Genomic DNA, 15,162 nt, shown 5'->3' on the forward strand with positions numbered 1-15,162 from the left:
AATAATAATAATAATAATAAAATGATAAAAAGCATTGCTAATACATAATGATGTCCTTCTAATTACGTGGCAGGGTCAATATACACAGCCCACATTCATTGAAGGGTAACAGCAATTGCACATCTACCATTAACATCAGCAGCCAGGGGGGAACATCAAACATTCAGAGTCAACAGTCCTGTTGTATTTGCTGTTCCGCTAGTCCTGGAACCCTCCAGAGAAAAGTGATTGGAATCCATAAAGTAATGTCCTAGTGGTTGGAACAAGCTATTTTCCTCTGAGCATGGCAATTTGTCTATAGTTACTAAATACATGTAGGTTTGAGGCCCTATTCAGACTGTGATGCATCTATGTTCCTATTTGAAGTGCCCCAACATCACCATGGTTCTGCTGATATAAACAGCTTTACAAATCCCAATGGTGCTGTATAGTCCTTGTGGTCAAACCGTAAGGATGGGAGTACCGCGGGAGGGGGCATCTATTATGTGTATAATTATCAAAATATGAGACCTTATGGTGGTTTTGTCATAATTAAAATGTATTCCCTAGTCGCTGGATAAACGAATGTCTGATCTTGAGGACGCTGTCTGCTATTACTTCCCGTGATCGGTAGAGCAAACCCCTCTTAGCTACCGGTGATGTAAATTTTCGGTATCAGTTTGTCTTTTGAGAAGTCAGAAGTTGGCACTGTCGTGCAGGTAAGTGAACATGTGGTTCCATGTTTTGCCGATCATTACTTTTGGGACTCCCCCTCATTATCAGACATTTATCCTCTAGAGGATAAAAGTTGATAATGGTAAATCTGTTTTAAAGGTAACACATGTCTTGGCCTCTTGACCCTTCATAGGTTAGTAAGTAAATCTACCATCAAAATCCATCATAATAAACCAGGGACACTTACTCATAGATCCAGGCCTCCAGGTTATCCATGGCCTCCTTCCTTCTAAAAATCAATCAATGTTTACAATTATGCTAACGAGCCAGAATTATTAGCACAATTTTAAAAGTTGATTTTAAAAGGAAGGAGGCCATGGATAACAAATATAAGAAGATTACCACGATCACGGTGCCTGGATCATTGAGTAAGTGTCCCTGGCTTCGGTGGTAGATTTCCTTTTAAAGGCTTTTGTACAGAAGACGGTTTGGTCATTACAAAAATTAACACTAAAAATAATTTTATTCTGACATCATGGTCTTATCTGACTGCAAGACATATCACTGTATAAAGGGTAATATTTTGATTTGATTTCCCACTCCAAAGAAAATGGTATTAATCTGCTCTTCTCCCTGGGGGAACAATTTTAAAGTATTTAAAGGATCGTGGTGCCCAGACTAAATGTTTTCCATGGCTGCAGTATTAAAACCAGTTACATCAGCCAAACATGTCTTATCAGAATTGGAAAGATGTATTAGTGTCACTTTATGTATATATGTGTATGTGTCACTTTATATATTCGACGTGGCTCAGATTTGGTGGCAGTGACACACATTGATACATGTCTTTCCTATGTATTTAACCTGTTGACTTGTTCCTTATTTTTGTAGAAGCAGAAAATGTGGCTAGCTGAGAATGACCTAAGTAGCCTACCCATGTTACTTATTCGTAATGCTACTAAACCAGTGGTTGTCTCATACTAATTCTGTTATTTTCTTGTTTAGGATTTAGAGCTCAAAGAACATGGATGTGATATTCATTCTATATACAGAATAATGGGCCACATTACGTTACGTGCAGGTTGCCTCGCTGTCATGCACCCGAGAACGGACCATGGTCTTCATGAATATGGCACACCCAGTGGGTACCCAATGTACAAGCACTGAGTGTAGTAGTTTTTTTCTGGTGCACTCAGTTTAATGTGCACAGTATTGTGTTGGGGGGTACATAGTGCAGCTGTGACACATACTGGCGGATACAAATCATAAATACATGAGCAAGCAGTTTGCACATGTATTTATGTGCAGTCTGTGCCAGAATACTGCTCAGTAAATGTGGCCCAATATCCTTTAGAATATTTAGAATATTTATAATTTATCCTAATCTACACCTAATATTACAGAGGTCCTACTGTGCCAATACACAAGCTTATAGTCTAATACTATCAATAGAGGATTTACACATCTACAAGCTGCAGATCTTAAGATACATATAAGTCTTACTTCTGTTCCATAGTATATAATAGGGCTGAAATCTTAAATCTTATGAAAAGATCATTGCATAAGGCTGTAAAATGTGGGTGTGATTGTCCTAGAAGTAGGTAGGTGTGATGAAAACGCTTACTGCAATGACGGAGACTCCAGCCGTGGTGCTGTTCGGCTTTGGACCCGTGTTGAAATGTTTCTTGATCTTTCCAGCCACTGACAGTGGATACTCATTTTCAGGCAGACCATCATCCTAAGCAGATAGAATAATGAGTTATTAGAAGAATATATCACCATTATTACCAAATTAAAATGGTGCATTGCAATAACAGCAGCATCTGACTTGGCTGTTATACATGCTCAGAAATTAAGACCAGGCCATGTTTAGTAAACTCTTTACCAAAATTAGTAGATGCCCATGAAACCTTCATGGTATTTTAAGTAGTATGCTACATTTCAATAAAATCGATGCCTGGAATAAGTCGGTTTCATGGGAGGGGAGGGGCTGCTGCTCCCTGCTCACAGAGGAGGAGGTCATGTGACAGAGCTCTCTCTGTGTATGTAGCAGAGCTGGAACTATTCAAGACTGTGGATACAGATGTCTCCTGCACAGAATAGTGAGGTACAAGATCTCCCCTGTTCCCTATCAGTCCCTCCATCCCAGTCTGTGATTCTATAGAACTTTCGTTGTCTCTCTCTATACCTCATGCTGCTCCCTTCCTCCACCTTGTCATCGGCACTTTGTGCACTGTGAAGATAATCTATTAACCCTTAGTGCTCACACACAACACAGGCTATACACTTCATGTAACTGGTTTCCTTATGATCTCTTACACTTATTACATGTCCCCTGCTCATCCATGTGATGGAAGCTGACAGGTTCTGTTTGTTTTTGAAGGGGGAATCACATATAATACAAAGTTCCTCTGTGCTTGTACAGAATTTTAAAACATATTGGAAAAATCAACCAGTTTAGCTGTTCTTTTGTGTCCTACCCAGAAGAGAGATCTCCACATTTAGGGGTATTTCAGTACTATATCGGCCAATGGAGCATCTCTATTAGAAGTAAACATGAGATGCGTCTACAGCTGTCCAACACTATGGGACTTCCTGCCCCATCCCTAGTATAGTACCTGGCTGGCATAGCTGCACGTAAGTGATTGTTGGGGGTTCCAGGTGTAACACCACCAATGTAAAGTGTCCAGGAAATGGACACTATGGGGGTAATTTACTAAGGGCCCGATTCGCGGTTTCCCGACTTGTTACCCGAATATTTCCGATTTGCACCGATTTTCCCTGTATTGCCCCAGAATTTTGGCGCACGCGATCGGATTGTGGCGCATCGGCGCTGGCATGCACGCGACGGAAATCGGGGGGCGTGGCCGAGTGAAAACCCGACGAATTCGGAAAAACAGCCGCATTTAAAACAATAAAAGTGTCGCTTGGGATGCGCTTACCTTCACTTGAGTGTGTTCAGATGCTTTTCAGCGCAGCAGCGCCACCTGGTGGACGGCGGAGGAACTACCTTGATGAATCCCGGCCGGACCCGAATCCACCGCAGAGAACGCGCCGCTGGATCGCGAACGGAGGGGTAAGTAAATCTGCCCCTATGTGTTACTAATATTCCATGATCTTGCCTACCCTCACCACAACTCGTCTGTCATATTCTAACAATGTGGTTCCTGTGGTTACTTCTAATAGTAAAAAGCGGTGAGGCCAAATAAGAAACTAGTGGGCTGACTATATGGTATGTTTTATGTTCTATGTTTTATGTTAAGTATTGCCTTTTTATCCCAGCTTGCATCAAACTTACATTGACCCATGGATGTTCCAGAACCTGCAGAGCAGAATACCTCTGGTCTACATCTACCTGCAGCATCATGGTGATCAGCCCCTGAAAAAGAAATAATAACTACATTGTATTCACTGTATGTTTACAATATAATATTAGATCTGTATTTACAGTCATATGGACATTATAAAAACAAACTTTAGATTTCTTCAGAAAAATCTGCAGTAAAATGTTGAGCTTTGTTCTTGGCTTGTACAGTAAAATCTTTCAGTGTTTCAAAGCAAATGCTCACGGTCCATCAACAAAGACTGAGATTGTAAAACTGATAGAGCTTAATATATAATATACATATTTCTGCTTAATTTTAAACAGCCCTTTCTCATATTACATTGCAGTCAATACATAATATATTTGTAATAAGAAGAGTTGATGTTTCCCAAGGATAAAATTTCACTTTGATTTTATTCCTGCATTGCACAGTCTCCTGAGTGTTTTATCCACTTCTATTAGGGCTGTGCCTGGTTTCACCAGAGAATCTGTTTCGATTTTGTACGCCAAGCTCAATGCCATGGTCACCGCCTTGGAAACATCTAGATATGTTGATCACAAAAGTAAAAATTGTAAAAAAAAAAACGGATATAGCTCACCAGGTGTGAAGGATGGAGAAATGAGAGCCCTTGCATGGAGCAGGAAACGCTGAGTTGCTTCAGGTAAGAAATCCAAAATTCCAAGAAAAAAGAAGGGCAGCTCCAGCGGGTAAATTAAAACCATCACGTTTATTCCATATAAAGACTTTAAAACATGGGTAAGGTGCACAAAGATAGAAAAAGTTGTTTCGTTTCGGACGGGGTACCGGGGTACGTGTCAACTTTTTCTATTTTTGTGTATCTTACCCATGTTTTTAAGTCATTATATGGAATAAACGTGATGGTTTTAATTTACCCGCTGGAGCTACCCTTTTTTTTTTCTTGTGATCACAAAAGCATCTAATTTAAACCAAAATATTGGTTTAACTTACTGATGCCGCACTCTAAGGCCACAACCCAAACTCGATTGTATGGAGGAAAAGAGCACTATTGCATTTGTAACAGCTCTATTTTGGGGTACACAGCACTTTTTGATTAACTTACACTTAAAGGAAACCTATCAGAAGTAGATCTGATGGTAGATTCCTCCTGCCTGTCTCTGCCCTTATCTGTAATTTAATAATCCTGGAACCTGACCTCACTTGTTAAAAACTTTAGTATTTACTATAAGTTGACTTGATTATTATTTTTGTAAAGGGAGTGGATGAAAAAAACTGTAGCTCTATGTTTTTCTATATTTTTTTTCTTTCTAGGGCAATACAATACAATCAATGTGCTAATATATTCTACTCTTAGCACCCAGACTCACCCAGATCCCTTGCAAGAGTTGCAAAGCTGGATTATAACATCACTTTTCACTGTCCTCTCACTGCTAACATCACACACAAAGGTATGTTACACAGATCTCCAGGGTCAATACCTGACACTGTCTGCATCTTTGTATGGTCAAAACTGCTAACAGATTCCTAAAGGTTTATTTCCTGCCTGTGTAAAAAAGTAGATTTGGGTGATAGGGGTGCTAAAAGCTCAGGTATGAGTAAAGTGCAATCTAAATCTTTGAGTTGGGTTATGAAAACCCTACCTATATGTTTATCGTCACCTATTTTAGGGTACACTGCACTTTTGATTAACTTTTACTTATGTTAAGAATAACTTGCCCTTTTTTGTATTTCCTTTATGTTTGGCCGCATTCAAAGAGCCATGACTTTTTGATTTTTTTCTTATTGTGCGCCAAAAACATCAAATTTTATTGAAGCTCTGTTAAGATACATATAACTTATTATTATTTTTTTGAAAGTGGTGCATGAAAAAAGCTTGATATGGTTTTTTTTTTGTTTTTTACAGAAGACTTAAAGGATTGTTCCCGTTTCATCAAGTAATTTAAATTGTTCAAATAATGAAAAAATGTTTAAATGTACTTTTAAATATACTATCTCTATCAATTCCCCATGGTTTTCTGCATCCCTGCTTGCTGTCATTCTAAAGAAAGCTTCATTGTTTATTCCCAGTGGACAGAATCTGACCATGGTCACACAAGTGCACGGCTCTGATAACTCTGAAATTTCCTATAGAAGGACAGCAAGCAGTGATCTGGTAAACCATGAGGAATTGATACACAAAGTATATTGGGAAATTGTAAACATTTTAATCATACAAACAAGAACATTAATTTGCTGTAGTGGGAATGCCCCTTAAACAATACAATACGGTAATGTGCTGTAGTGCTTTGATCCTATTGGGACTGTAACACTGTAGTAACTACATTTCTGAAACATTATCTCGATTATATCCAAAATGATGTATTTATGATCTACACAAATATTTTCCACTGTGTAAATTTCCACTGCCTGATTACTATCTGCTAGTAGTAATAGAAATGCTCATATAAGTACTGTAGTATGAAACGCCAGTGTTACCTTAGCAGATTCAGAAACATTATCCCAGTAAGGTGATGGGAAATCCACTTGACCCATCAGGATTTGATCAAAGAGTACTTCTTGGTCATCTCCACTTCTAATTTAAGAGAAGATAGAAGAGAACAACTAATAAGATCCCAAGACTTGACACATTACTAGCAGAGGAAGGTAAGCTTTTACATAAAATCCCCTAAATATAATACTTCAGAAAGAAATACTTAAATAAGACAACCTACCCACGGAACGGAGGAAACCCACATAGTAGGATGTAAGTTATCACTCCTGCTGCCCAGATGTCCACTTTTAAACCGTATCTGTAGAAATACGAAAAATGTAAAGAAATTTGCAGATGGAACACCAGCAAATATCCTATCATGTGAATTTGCCATGAGTCAAGGATTAAAGAGAATCTGTCATCAGCAATTTTGACCACAATAAACTTCAGACAGTGTACAGTATAAGCACTGGAGAGCTGTGTAGTTTTGTGTAGTAAGTGGCAGCAGGACTGTGAAAGTGAGCTTTCAATCCAGGTTTGCAGCTCCGGCAAGTGCTCTGGGAGGGTCTTTCAGACTGAAGAACTTTCTGCTCTTTGCCACAAACTGTTCCTCTCCTCTGCTGAGTGACTGATATAGTATCCAACCACAACTACTAACAAATCTACTCTTAAAAGAGGTGATAGGGTTGTGGAGCAGCACAGTGCAGAAAGCTCTTCAAGACTCACCGAGAGCCCTTGCATGAGCTGTAAAACTGGATGATAACTTTACTTTTCACTGTCCTGTCACTACTAACATCACACACAAAGGAATGGTTACACAGATCTCCAGGGCTCAATAACTAACACTGTCTGCAGCTTTGTATGGTCTAAACTGCTGACAGGCTCCCAAATGCTTATACCTGCCTGTGGAAAACATTAGACCTGGGTGATAGAGAGTACTAACAGTTCTGGAATGAGTCTAATCTAAATCTTTGCCTTGGTTTATGAAACACCTATTATGATACCTTGTAATATACAGCATGAATGTGAGATGCTTTACCCGGTCTCTGCAATGATTTCTGGAGCTACATATGTTGGGGTCCCACACACAGTGTAAAGAGGTCCATCCACCACAGTGGCCAGTCCAAAGTCTCCAAGCTTCAGTGATTTACTCCCATCCTGGTGTTCATACACCTATGAAATAACGAGAAATACATATAACACATGACAAAATTATATCATGATGTTGCTCCCGTGGACCTCATATAAATGTTAGCTAATGAATCTTGGAGAGATGAAGTCCTACATATGCAAACTAAAAAGAAGTTATACAACTGGGGCTTTCATATGATTTTGAAAAATGTGCTTGCACCTCATTATGTATAGGCTGCCACCATAACTGGATGACCAAAAATGTCAGATGGGTTTAACTTGGCCTGACAAATCCTGCCATGGTTACATGGCACCTGACTGCTCACCTCCCTCTGTAAGAAGTGAGATCTGGACCCTCCAAGAGTGATGATTATTCAACTTAGAGTTCAACTTCCATATTTACAGGATATGGGACAAATCAATAAGGTCTAATAAGTTATTATATTTGTAAATACCCTCATACAAAATAACCCCTAGGGATAAATAATTGCTCCAAAAAGGATTGTCTTCTTCCAGAGGGCTTTCTGGTACCATGTTTGCTTGTTCTAACCCTGCCAGTTAGTATCTGTTTGTGCACGTAAATTACGACACAAGGAGAGAGAAAGATAGTGCTGAGCTAAGATATAGTGGATCCTAAGGAATAATAACTTCAATAAATGAAACTAGTTATTCTTTTATGTGTTTTAATACCCAGGAATGAAAACACTGTACTGCAATTACTAGAGGGAGAGCTTTCATAAGAATGGATCCAGCATGAGAAAACTTAGACTGTTGGCAGTGCACTGGTAAGGTCTAAGGAACTATAGAGAGTCTTGTGGGTTAAAATAGTAGATTTATATTGAATTGTAAAGTAAATGGCCAAACTGTCTGCTGCCTGGGGCGAGCTATGGAATAGTGCCCCTTCGCCTCATCAAGTAGTAGTATATCAGGTTATTTTTTTCGGAAGTGGGTTCTCCCTCCATGCTGACTTGGAATATGAAGAGACACTATTAGTAAGAGTCAGGTCCTTGCTTTGTAGTAGGTGACTTGTAATAGGTGACTTTGCTGCCCCCCATTTTACTGCAAGTGGTGCCGCCTGTGGCAAGAGGCTCAACTTGCCTCATGGCTGGAGCACCCCTGCGTAGAATCATTAGTAGAAGTAGAGCTCTACTAATGTGAAGAATTTGGTTTCTCCTAGACTATGAAGGTCTAAAGTGGCCACTTTAGGTAATAAGGCTTATACAAGATCTTGAAGACATGCCTAAAGACACACTAGTAATTGAGAATGTGAAGAAGATCGTCATTCAGTAAATGAGACTTGTAACTCATTTTTTCCACTTACAGTATAGGTTCACCATATCAGTAGTAGGAAAAAGATGATGGGAATACATCTCCTCAAAAGGGGATTATGTAGGTTTAAGCTGTGCAGATCCATATGGATAGATATGTATGTCCATGGATTTAGTTACATTAAATAAATGCACAGCGATTAAATCTAAATTAATCTCAATGTTCTGAGAAACAATCCTAAATCTTCTCAAAATATATAAATAATTACTGTAGCATAAATCAAAGCATGTTTGCTTTCGAAGCAGAGGCGGATGATATATGTTGTAGCTCATCCAGATACAAACGCTCGGCCTTTATATTGTCCGTTGCCAAACCAAAGAGTTCATGCTTGGTTTGTCTTGCTGCTGGACGGACCGGCAAGGAATCTTAGTAGTCTTTCCCAATTAATTGAGATGCTTGGTGCATTATATCATGAGAACATAATAATTTAATCAGCAGGACCATTTCACAACCTTATTCCAGCTCTACTGCTAGATGTAGAAGTCTAGCGGACGCCTCATTATCCCTCCTATTTATCCCAATTTAGCTCAAAGCAGCATATGTTAAACACATTGCAAGCTAGCGAAAAGCAAAACAACACAATTTTGAGGAGTCCTGCCAGCTACCCGACAATCAACCAACAATGTAATAATATGCTTTGGAACAAAAAGCAGAAAATGCCATGTTAGCAATTTGGCCTGTTCCTGGCAGTGAAAAGAAGACACTGGAAACAATTAGGGAATAGAAACTCCTCCGAGAGCCATAATACAATGTTCATTCTTCAAGGCTAAGTCTAGTTTAGTTTACAAATCCCACCATACATTTCATTCTGAAGAATTACATATTTTTCAATATTATTGTATGCAGTATCAGCGCTGTAGTGTTGGGGGCATTTATGTCATGTTCAGCCAAGTAACTACATGACAAACTCCATGTGCTTGACTAAAAGACAAGCACATCTGAGGCTGGTTATAGGGCAAATATCTGGAATTAATGGTCTGCTCTTGGGTCATTCACAAATACTCGATTAGTCCTGACTCCTGACCCTGTAGCCATATTGCTCACCTGCTTTAAGAGTCAGACACTTACGTTTTTTAGGCCTTTTCTCTCTCTATATACACAATACTTCTTTGTCTCCAATTATTATTTTACAAACCAATAAGTACTTCTACATTATTTCACAAATTGACCCCCCACAAATAAACCTTAGAAGCAGATGGTGGAGCGGGGGTTGTGGGTTGCCTAACCTTATTACCAAGTTTGGTTGCTATAACAATCTGATTGTAGGAGGTCTGACTGCTGGACCTCCCAGGAAGGTGAGAACTGGGGTCCGTTCATACTAATTGATAGAAAAGAACAAGGTCAAGGATTGTTCTGCTGCTCCATTCATTAAAAAGAAGTTGTTGGAAATTGCTGAGCACAGTGCTCAGATATCACTGGCACTCTAAATCACTGTCTTTAGGAGTACCATTGATATCCAAATGCTTTGCTCTGTAATTTCTGGCACTCTCCTAGTATTATATGGAGTAAAAGGATGCATTTTCGACCTGCTGATCCATAAATAAGTAAGAACGGGCTGTCCGTACAGGAAGGAAAGGGAGATAAGCTGTGACATCATCTATGGTCAGTAGTGATGTAATGATGGGTCAGTGTTACCTATATAGAGGTCATTGTACAGGGAGGGGAGGAGATAAGCTGTGACATCATCTATTGTCAGTAGTGATGTAATGATGGGTCAGTGTTACCTACATGGAGGTCATTGCGCAGGGAGGAGGAGAGAAGCTGTGACATCATCTATTGTCAGTAGTGATGTAATGATGGGTCAGTGTTATCTATATAGAGGTCATTGTACAGGAAGGGGAGGAGATAAGCTGTGACATCATCTATTGTCAGTAGTGATGTAATGATGGGTCAGTGTTATCTATATAGAGGTCATTGTACAGGGAGGGGGAGGAGATATGCTGTGACATCATCTATTGTCAGTAGTGATGTAATGATGGGTCAGTATTATCTATATAGAGGTCATTGTACAGGGTGGAGGAGATGAGCTGTGACATCATCTATGGTCAGTAGTGATGTAATGATGGGTCAGTGTTACCTATATAGAGGTCATTGTACAGGGGGGAGATGATAAGCTGTGACATCATCTATTGTCAGTAGTGATGTAATGATGGGTCAGTGTTACCTACATGGAGGTCATTGCGCAGGGAGGAGGAGATAAGCTGTGACATCATCTATTGTCAGTAGTGATGTAATGATGGGTCAGTGTTACCTATATTGAGGTCATTGTACAGGGGGGAGGTGATAAGCTGTGACATCATCTATTGTCAGTAGTGATGTAATGATGGGTTAATGTTACCTACATGGAGGTCATTGCGCAGGGAGGAGGAGGGGATAAGCTGTGACATCATCTATTGTCAGTAGTGATGTAATGATGGGTCAGTGTTGTCTATATAGAGGTGATTGTACAGGGAGGGGGAGGAGATAAGCTGTGACATCATCTATTGTCAGTAGTGATGTAATGATGGGTCAGTGTTATCTATATAGAGGTCATTGTACAGGGAGGGTGAGGAGATAAGCTGTGATATCATCTATTGTCAGTAGTGATGTAATGATGGGTCAGTGTTATCTATATAGAGGTCATTGTACAGGGAGGGGGAGGAGATAAGCTGTGACATCATCTATTGTCAGTAGTGATGTAATGATGGGTCAGTGTTATCTATATAGAGGTCATTGTACAGGGGAGGAGATAAGCTGTGACATCATCTATTGTCAGTAGTGATGTAATGATGGTATTTCCTTTACAGGTTTTATCTTCTATTGTAATCCTATCTGTGATTACATGAGGTGACTTCTGCACAGAAATCCCTTCCACCATTAGCACGTTTCTGCCCCATTAATAAACCTCATGTCCACAGTGTGCACTGCAGGATATAGTACTTATTATTAAATATAAACAGTGTGTCACGGGTGCTCCCGCGATCCATGTCGCGGATCGCGGGTACACCCGTGCTCCGCTGCCTGCCAGTCCCCGTCTCCCTGCCTTCACTTACCTCTCCTGGCTCCTGTCTGTGCTCCGGCTCCCGGCGTGTAGGCCGCACGCCTCCTTGCCTGCAGTCGCACGCTCTCACCACTAGAAGGCGCGCGCGCAGACGTCTCAAGCCTTAAAGGGCCAGCGTCCTCCTGATTGGCTCCTGCTAATCCGGCTCGCCCTTATAATCCGGCACCTCCCTTCTCTCCCTGCCGGATCTTCTCCTAGGATTCCCTATGGTTCCCATGCCAGGCTTCCCTAAGCCATTCCTGTGAAGAGAAAGCCCATTAGCGTTCCCAGATGCTTTCCTGTGTTCTCCAGCATTCCCATACGCTCCTGGTGTGTCCTGTCTTCCAGCGTTTCCAGACGCCTCCGTGTCTCCCGTCTCCAGCGTTTCCATACGCTTCCTGCTGTGCCTCCCAGGGTTCCAGTCCAGCGGTGTCTGCAGTCCGTGCCAGTGTCACCAGTGTTCCTCTGTGTTGCTGCTGTCATCCCAGGCTTGGACTGTTTCCTGCACATCCCTGTACCTTGGCTGCCACCGCAGGCCTCATACCATCTCCTGCGGTGGTCCAGAGGGTCCACAGACTCCTCCCTCCGGACTCTTCCCTTAGAGACTTTTAGTTCCGTTGTCTGTGTGACCCGTTACACAGTGACTTGTAAAAGTTTTTTTTATTGTAAAAAATTCCTTAGACATATGTTTAACGTACAAACTTGGTTACACAATAGATACTATGTCGCGTCCTCGTTTGTTGTATGAACATATGAATCTCCAATGGTAACAGACAATGCACAAACCTTGCCCTTACTTTCCAAAAAGGAATTTTAGTTGAGTAAAATGTCTAGCATTGTCTGTTTTCCATACTTATATCTATAATTTATGCATCTTGAATATCCTGCAGTATTTCTTGTATTGGTGAATGTTAACAATCATTTTGCAGCATGGCGGGAAAAGTTTTGGGTTTCTCAGTCATTGCTCCTCTATGTATCTCGTGCTGACGACTCTGAGAGCAAATTGGTTCATGATCCTCTGATGCAATCTTTGGCTTATAAGAAATTTTTTAATGAACACATGCAACTGGATCTCATCATCCGCAGCCGTCTGACTCAAAGAGAGAGCCACACTTGTCTGTTTCGGTGCCAGGGAAGGATTTCTACATGGATGACAGCTAAGCAATGTATTTAAGATTCTTCTGAAACCACATCTAGCTAAACACATCTGTCCCCATAAATACACATAATTTTTGCCATAAACTTCTCTTTGAAAATGTATAACAAAATCATAGATGTGTTCGTCAACATGGATTCATGCTGTCACAGAAGGATGAGGATCCTGGTGTACAGTATGTTGGACTAACCAGACACTATTATTGCAGAGTTCAACTAAAGGGGATCATGTATGAAAGTAGTGGTTTCATCTGCCACCAGTATTCACGTTTATCTATGATACTGGAAATGATGTTTAGAAGATTTGGAAAAATTTGAGCAACACTATTATTTTTCATTTGTGATCTATGACAATCAATAAGGTGATTGGAGGGCGCCACAATCACAATTACTCATAGTAATTAGCATGGTAAGGGATAACTACAGGCAACCGCTTATCCATAGCATGTGCACTGTGATGCAAATTATTATGCAAAAAGTGTTTAGGAGTGATAAGGTAAGAATTTTTTTGTCAGCTAATCCCTGCGGGAATCAGTCAATTTTGGCCTTTAGGACACAGTCCCATTTTTCAAATCTGCCCTGTGTCACTATAAGTGCTTATAGCTTTGGAACGCTATGAGATATCCAGGGGATTTTGAGATTGTTTTCTTGTGACACATTGGGGAACATTTACTTACCTGAACCCCGAGATGCGTTGTCCGACAAGGATGAAGTCTGCCACGATTCAACAAAATAACAAAATCGTGTGCTCGAGATCCTGCATGTAGCGCTTCCCCGCTCAGGTCCGCTGGAGTTCACCTTCTTCTTACCAGTGTACAATTTGAATTTTAAATCCCATGCTTAGTCCGAATCAGTCGGGTTGTCTGACAGCCACACCCCCCAATTTTTGTCGCATGAAAGTCGTTGCGATTGCCCCAAAATCCGACCGTGTGCGCCAATAACCCCTGTTAAATGCGGTGCAAAGCGGAAATAGTTTGGAAACCCTAAGGAGATGCGGTCCGCGGACCCTTAGTAAATGTGCCCCATTGTGCTTCAAATTAGTTTAAAAATTTGGATGAAATCTTTTGTGTTTAGTTATGAAAAAAACACGAAATTTGGCAAAAGTTTAGAAAAATTCTCTATTTTCAAAGTTCTAGATTCTGTACTTTTGATGCAGATAGTCATAGCGCCCAAATAAAATCATAACTTACATTTCCCAAATGTCTGCTTTATGTTGCCATGTTTTTTAAGATTCCACATAGTTTACTAGAATGTTATGAGGCTCAGAATTTAGGTATCATTTTTCACATTTTTTGGAAAATCAGCAAAACCCGTATTTAGATGGACCTGCTCAACTTTTAATTGACTGTGAGAGGCCTAAATAAAAGCTAGACTTGTAAATTACCCCATTATGGAAACTACACCCCTCAACGTATGAAAAAGCACCTTTAAGAAATTTGCTTAACCCTTTGGTTTTTTTTAGGGGTTGAAACAAAATCGAGCTGCGGTGTACAAATTGTAATATTTTTTGACAATACATTCATTTTGGGTGAAAAATTAAACGTTTGAAATGGATTAAATGAAAAAAGGCTCCACAAAGTTTAATACCCAATTTCTCCCGAGTACACGGATACCTCATATGTGGTGGTAACCGGCTATATGGGCGCACGGCCGGGCATAGAATGAAGGGAGGCGCCATCCGGAGAAGATTTGCATTGTCACATTGTACAGGCTATAATTTTTTTTTCTTTTTTTAATGTGCACCTATTGGGGCTTATTTTTTGCCACATGAGATGCATTTTTCTGGTACATGACAAATGGTTAAGGGCTTATTTTTTTGCGAGAAGGATTGTTCTTCATAGTAGTCTTATTTTAGAGTGCGTAACATTTATTTTATCACTTTTTTTTAAAGTGTATTAATTAAAAATTATCTTTATTTTGGTGCGTTTTTTGAGGTTGTTTTTTTACGGGGTTCACTTTGCAGGTCCAATATCGATTCTGTTTTATTATGCAGATTGTCACAAGAGCATAAAAAAACCCTAATTGACCCACGCTGCCATCTCTCCAATCTGCTCCCCTTGTAAATTAGCTTCTGGACGGCCAAGGTGGCCGGCCACACC

The 15,162-nt window shown here is 40.3% G+C and overlaps 1 protein-coding gene across 4 annotated transcripts in view; it reads right to left on the reverse strand.

Moving 5' to 3' along the window:
* DCLK1 (doublecortin like kinase 1) overlaps positions 1-15,162 on the reverse strand; it is a 212,467-nt gene that overhangs the window by 21,122 nt on the left and 176,183 nt on the right. For all 4 annotated transcript variants that reach the window (XM_072134414.1, XM_072134413.1, XM_072134419.1 and 1 more), the window contains 5 exons: positions 7,469-7,602; positions 6,671-6,748; positions 6,435-6,531; positions 3,953-4,033; positions 2,279-2,392 (listed from right to left, as the gene is read on the reverse strand). In XM_072134414.1, the coding sequence (XP_071990515.1) occupies positions 2,279-2,392; positions 3,953-4,033; positions 6,435-6,531; positions 6,671-6,748; positions 7,469-7,602 (504 nt within the window). The remainder of the gene's footprint in view (positions 1-2,278; positions 2,393-3,952; positions 4,034-6,434; positions 6,532-6,670; positions 6,749-7,468; positions 7,603-15,162) is intronic.

Source organism: Engystomops pustulosus, chromosome 2, assembly GCF_040894005.1.
Source record: "Engystomops pustulosus chromosome 2, aEngPut4.maternal, whole genome shotgun sequence".
NCBI lineage: Eukaryota > Metazoa > Chordata > Amphibia > Anura > Leptodactylidae > Engystomops > Engystomops pustulosus.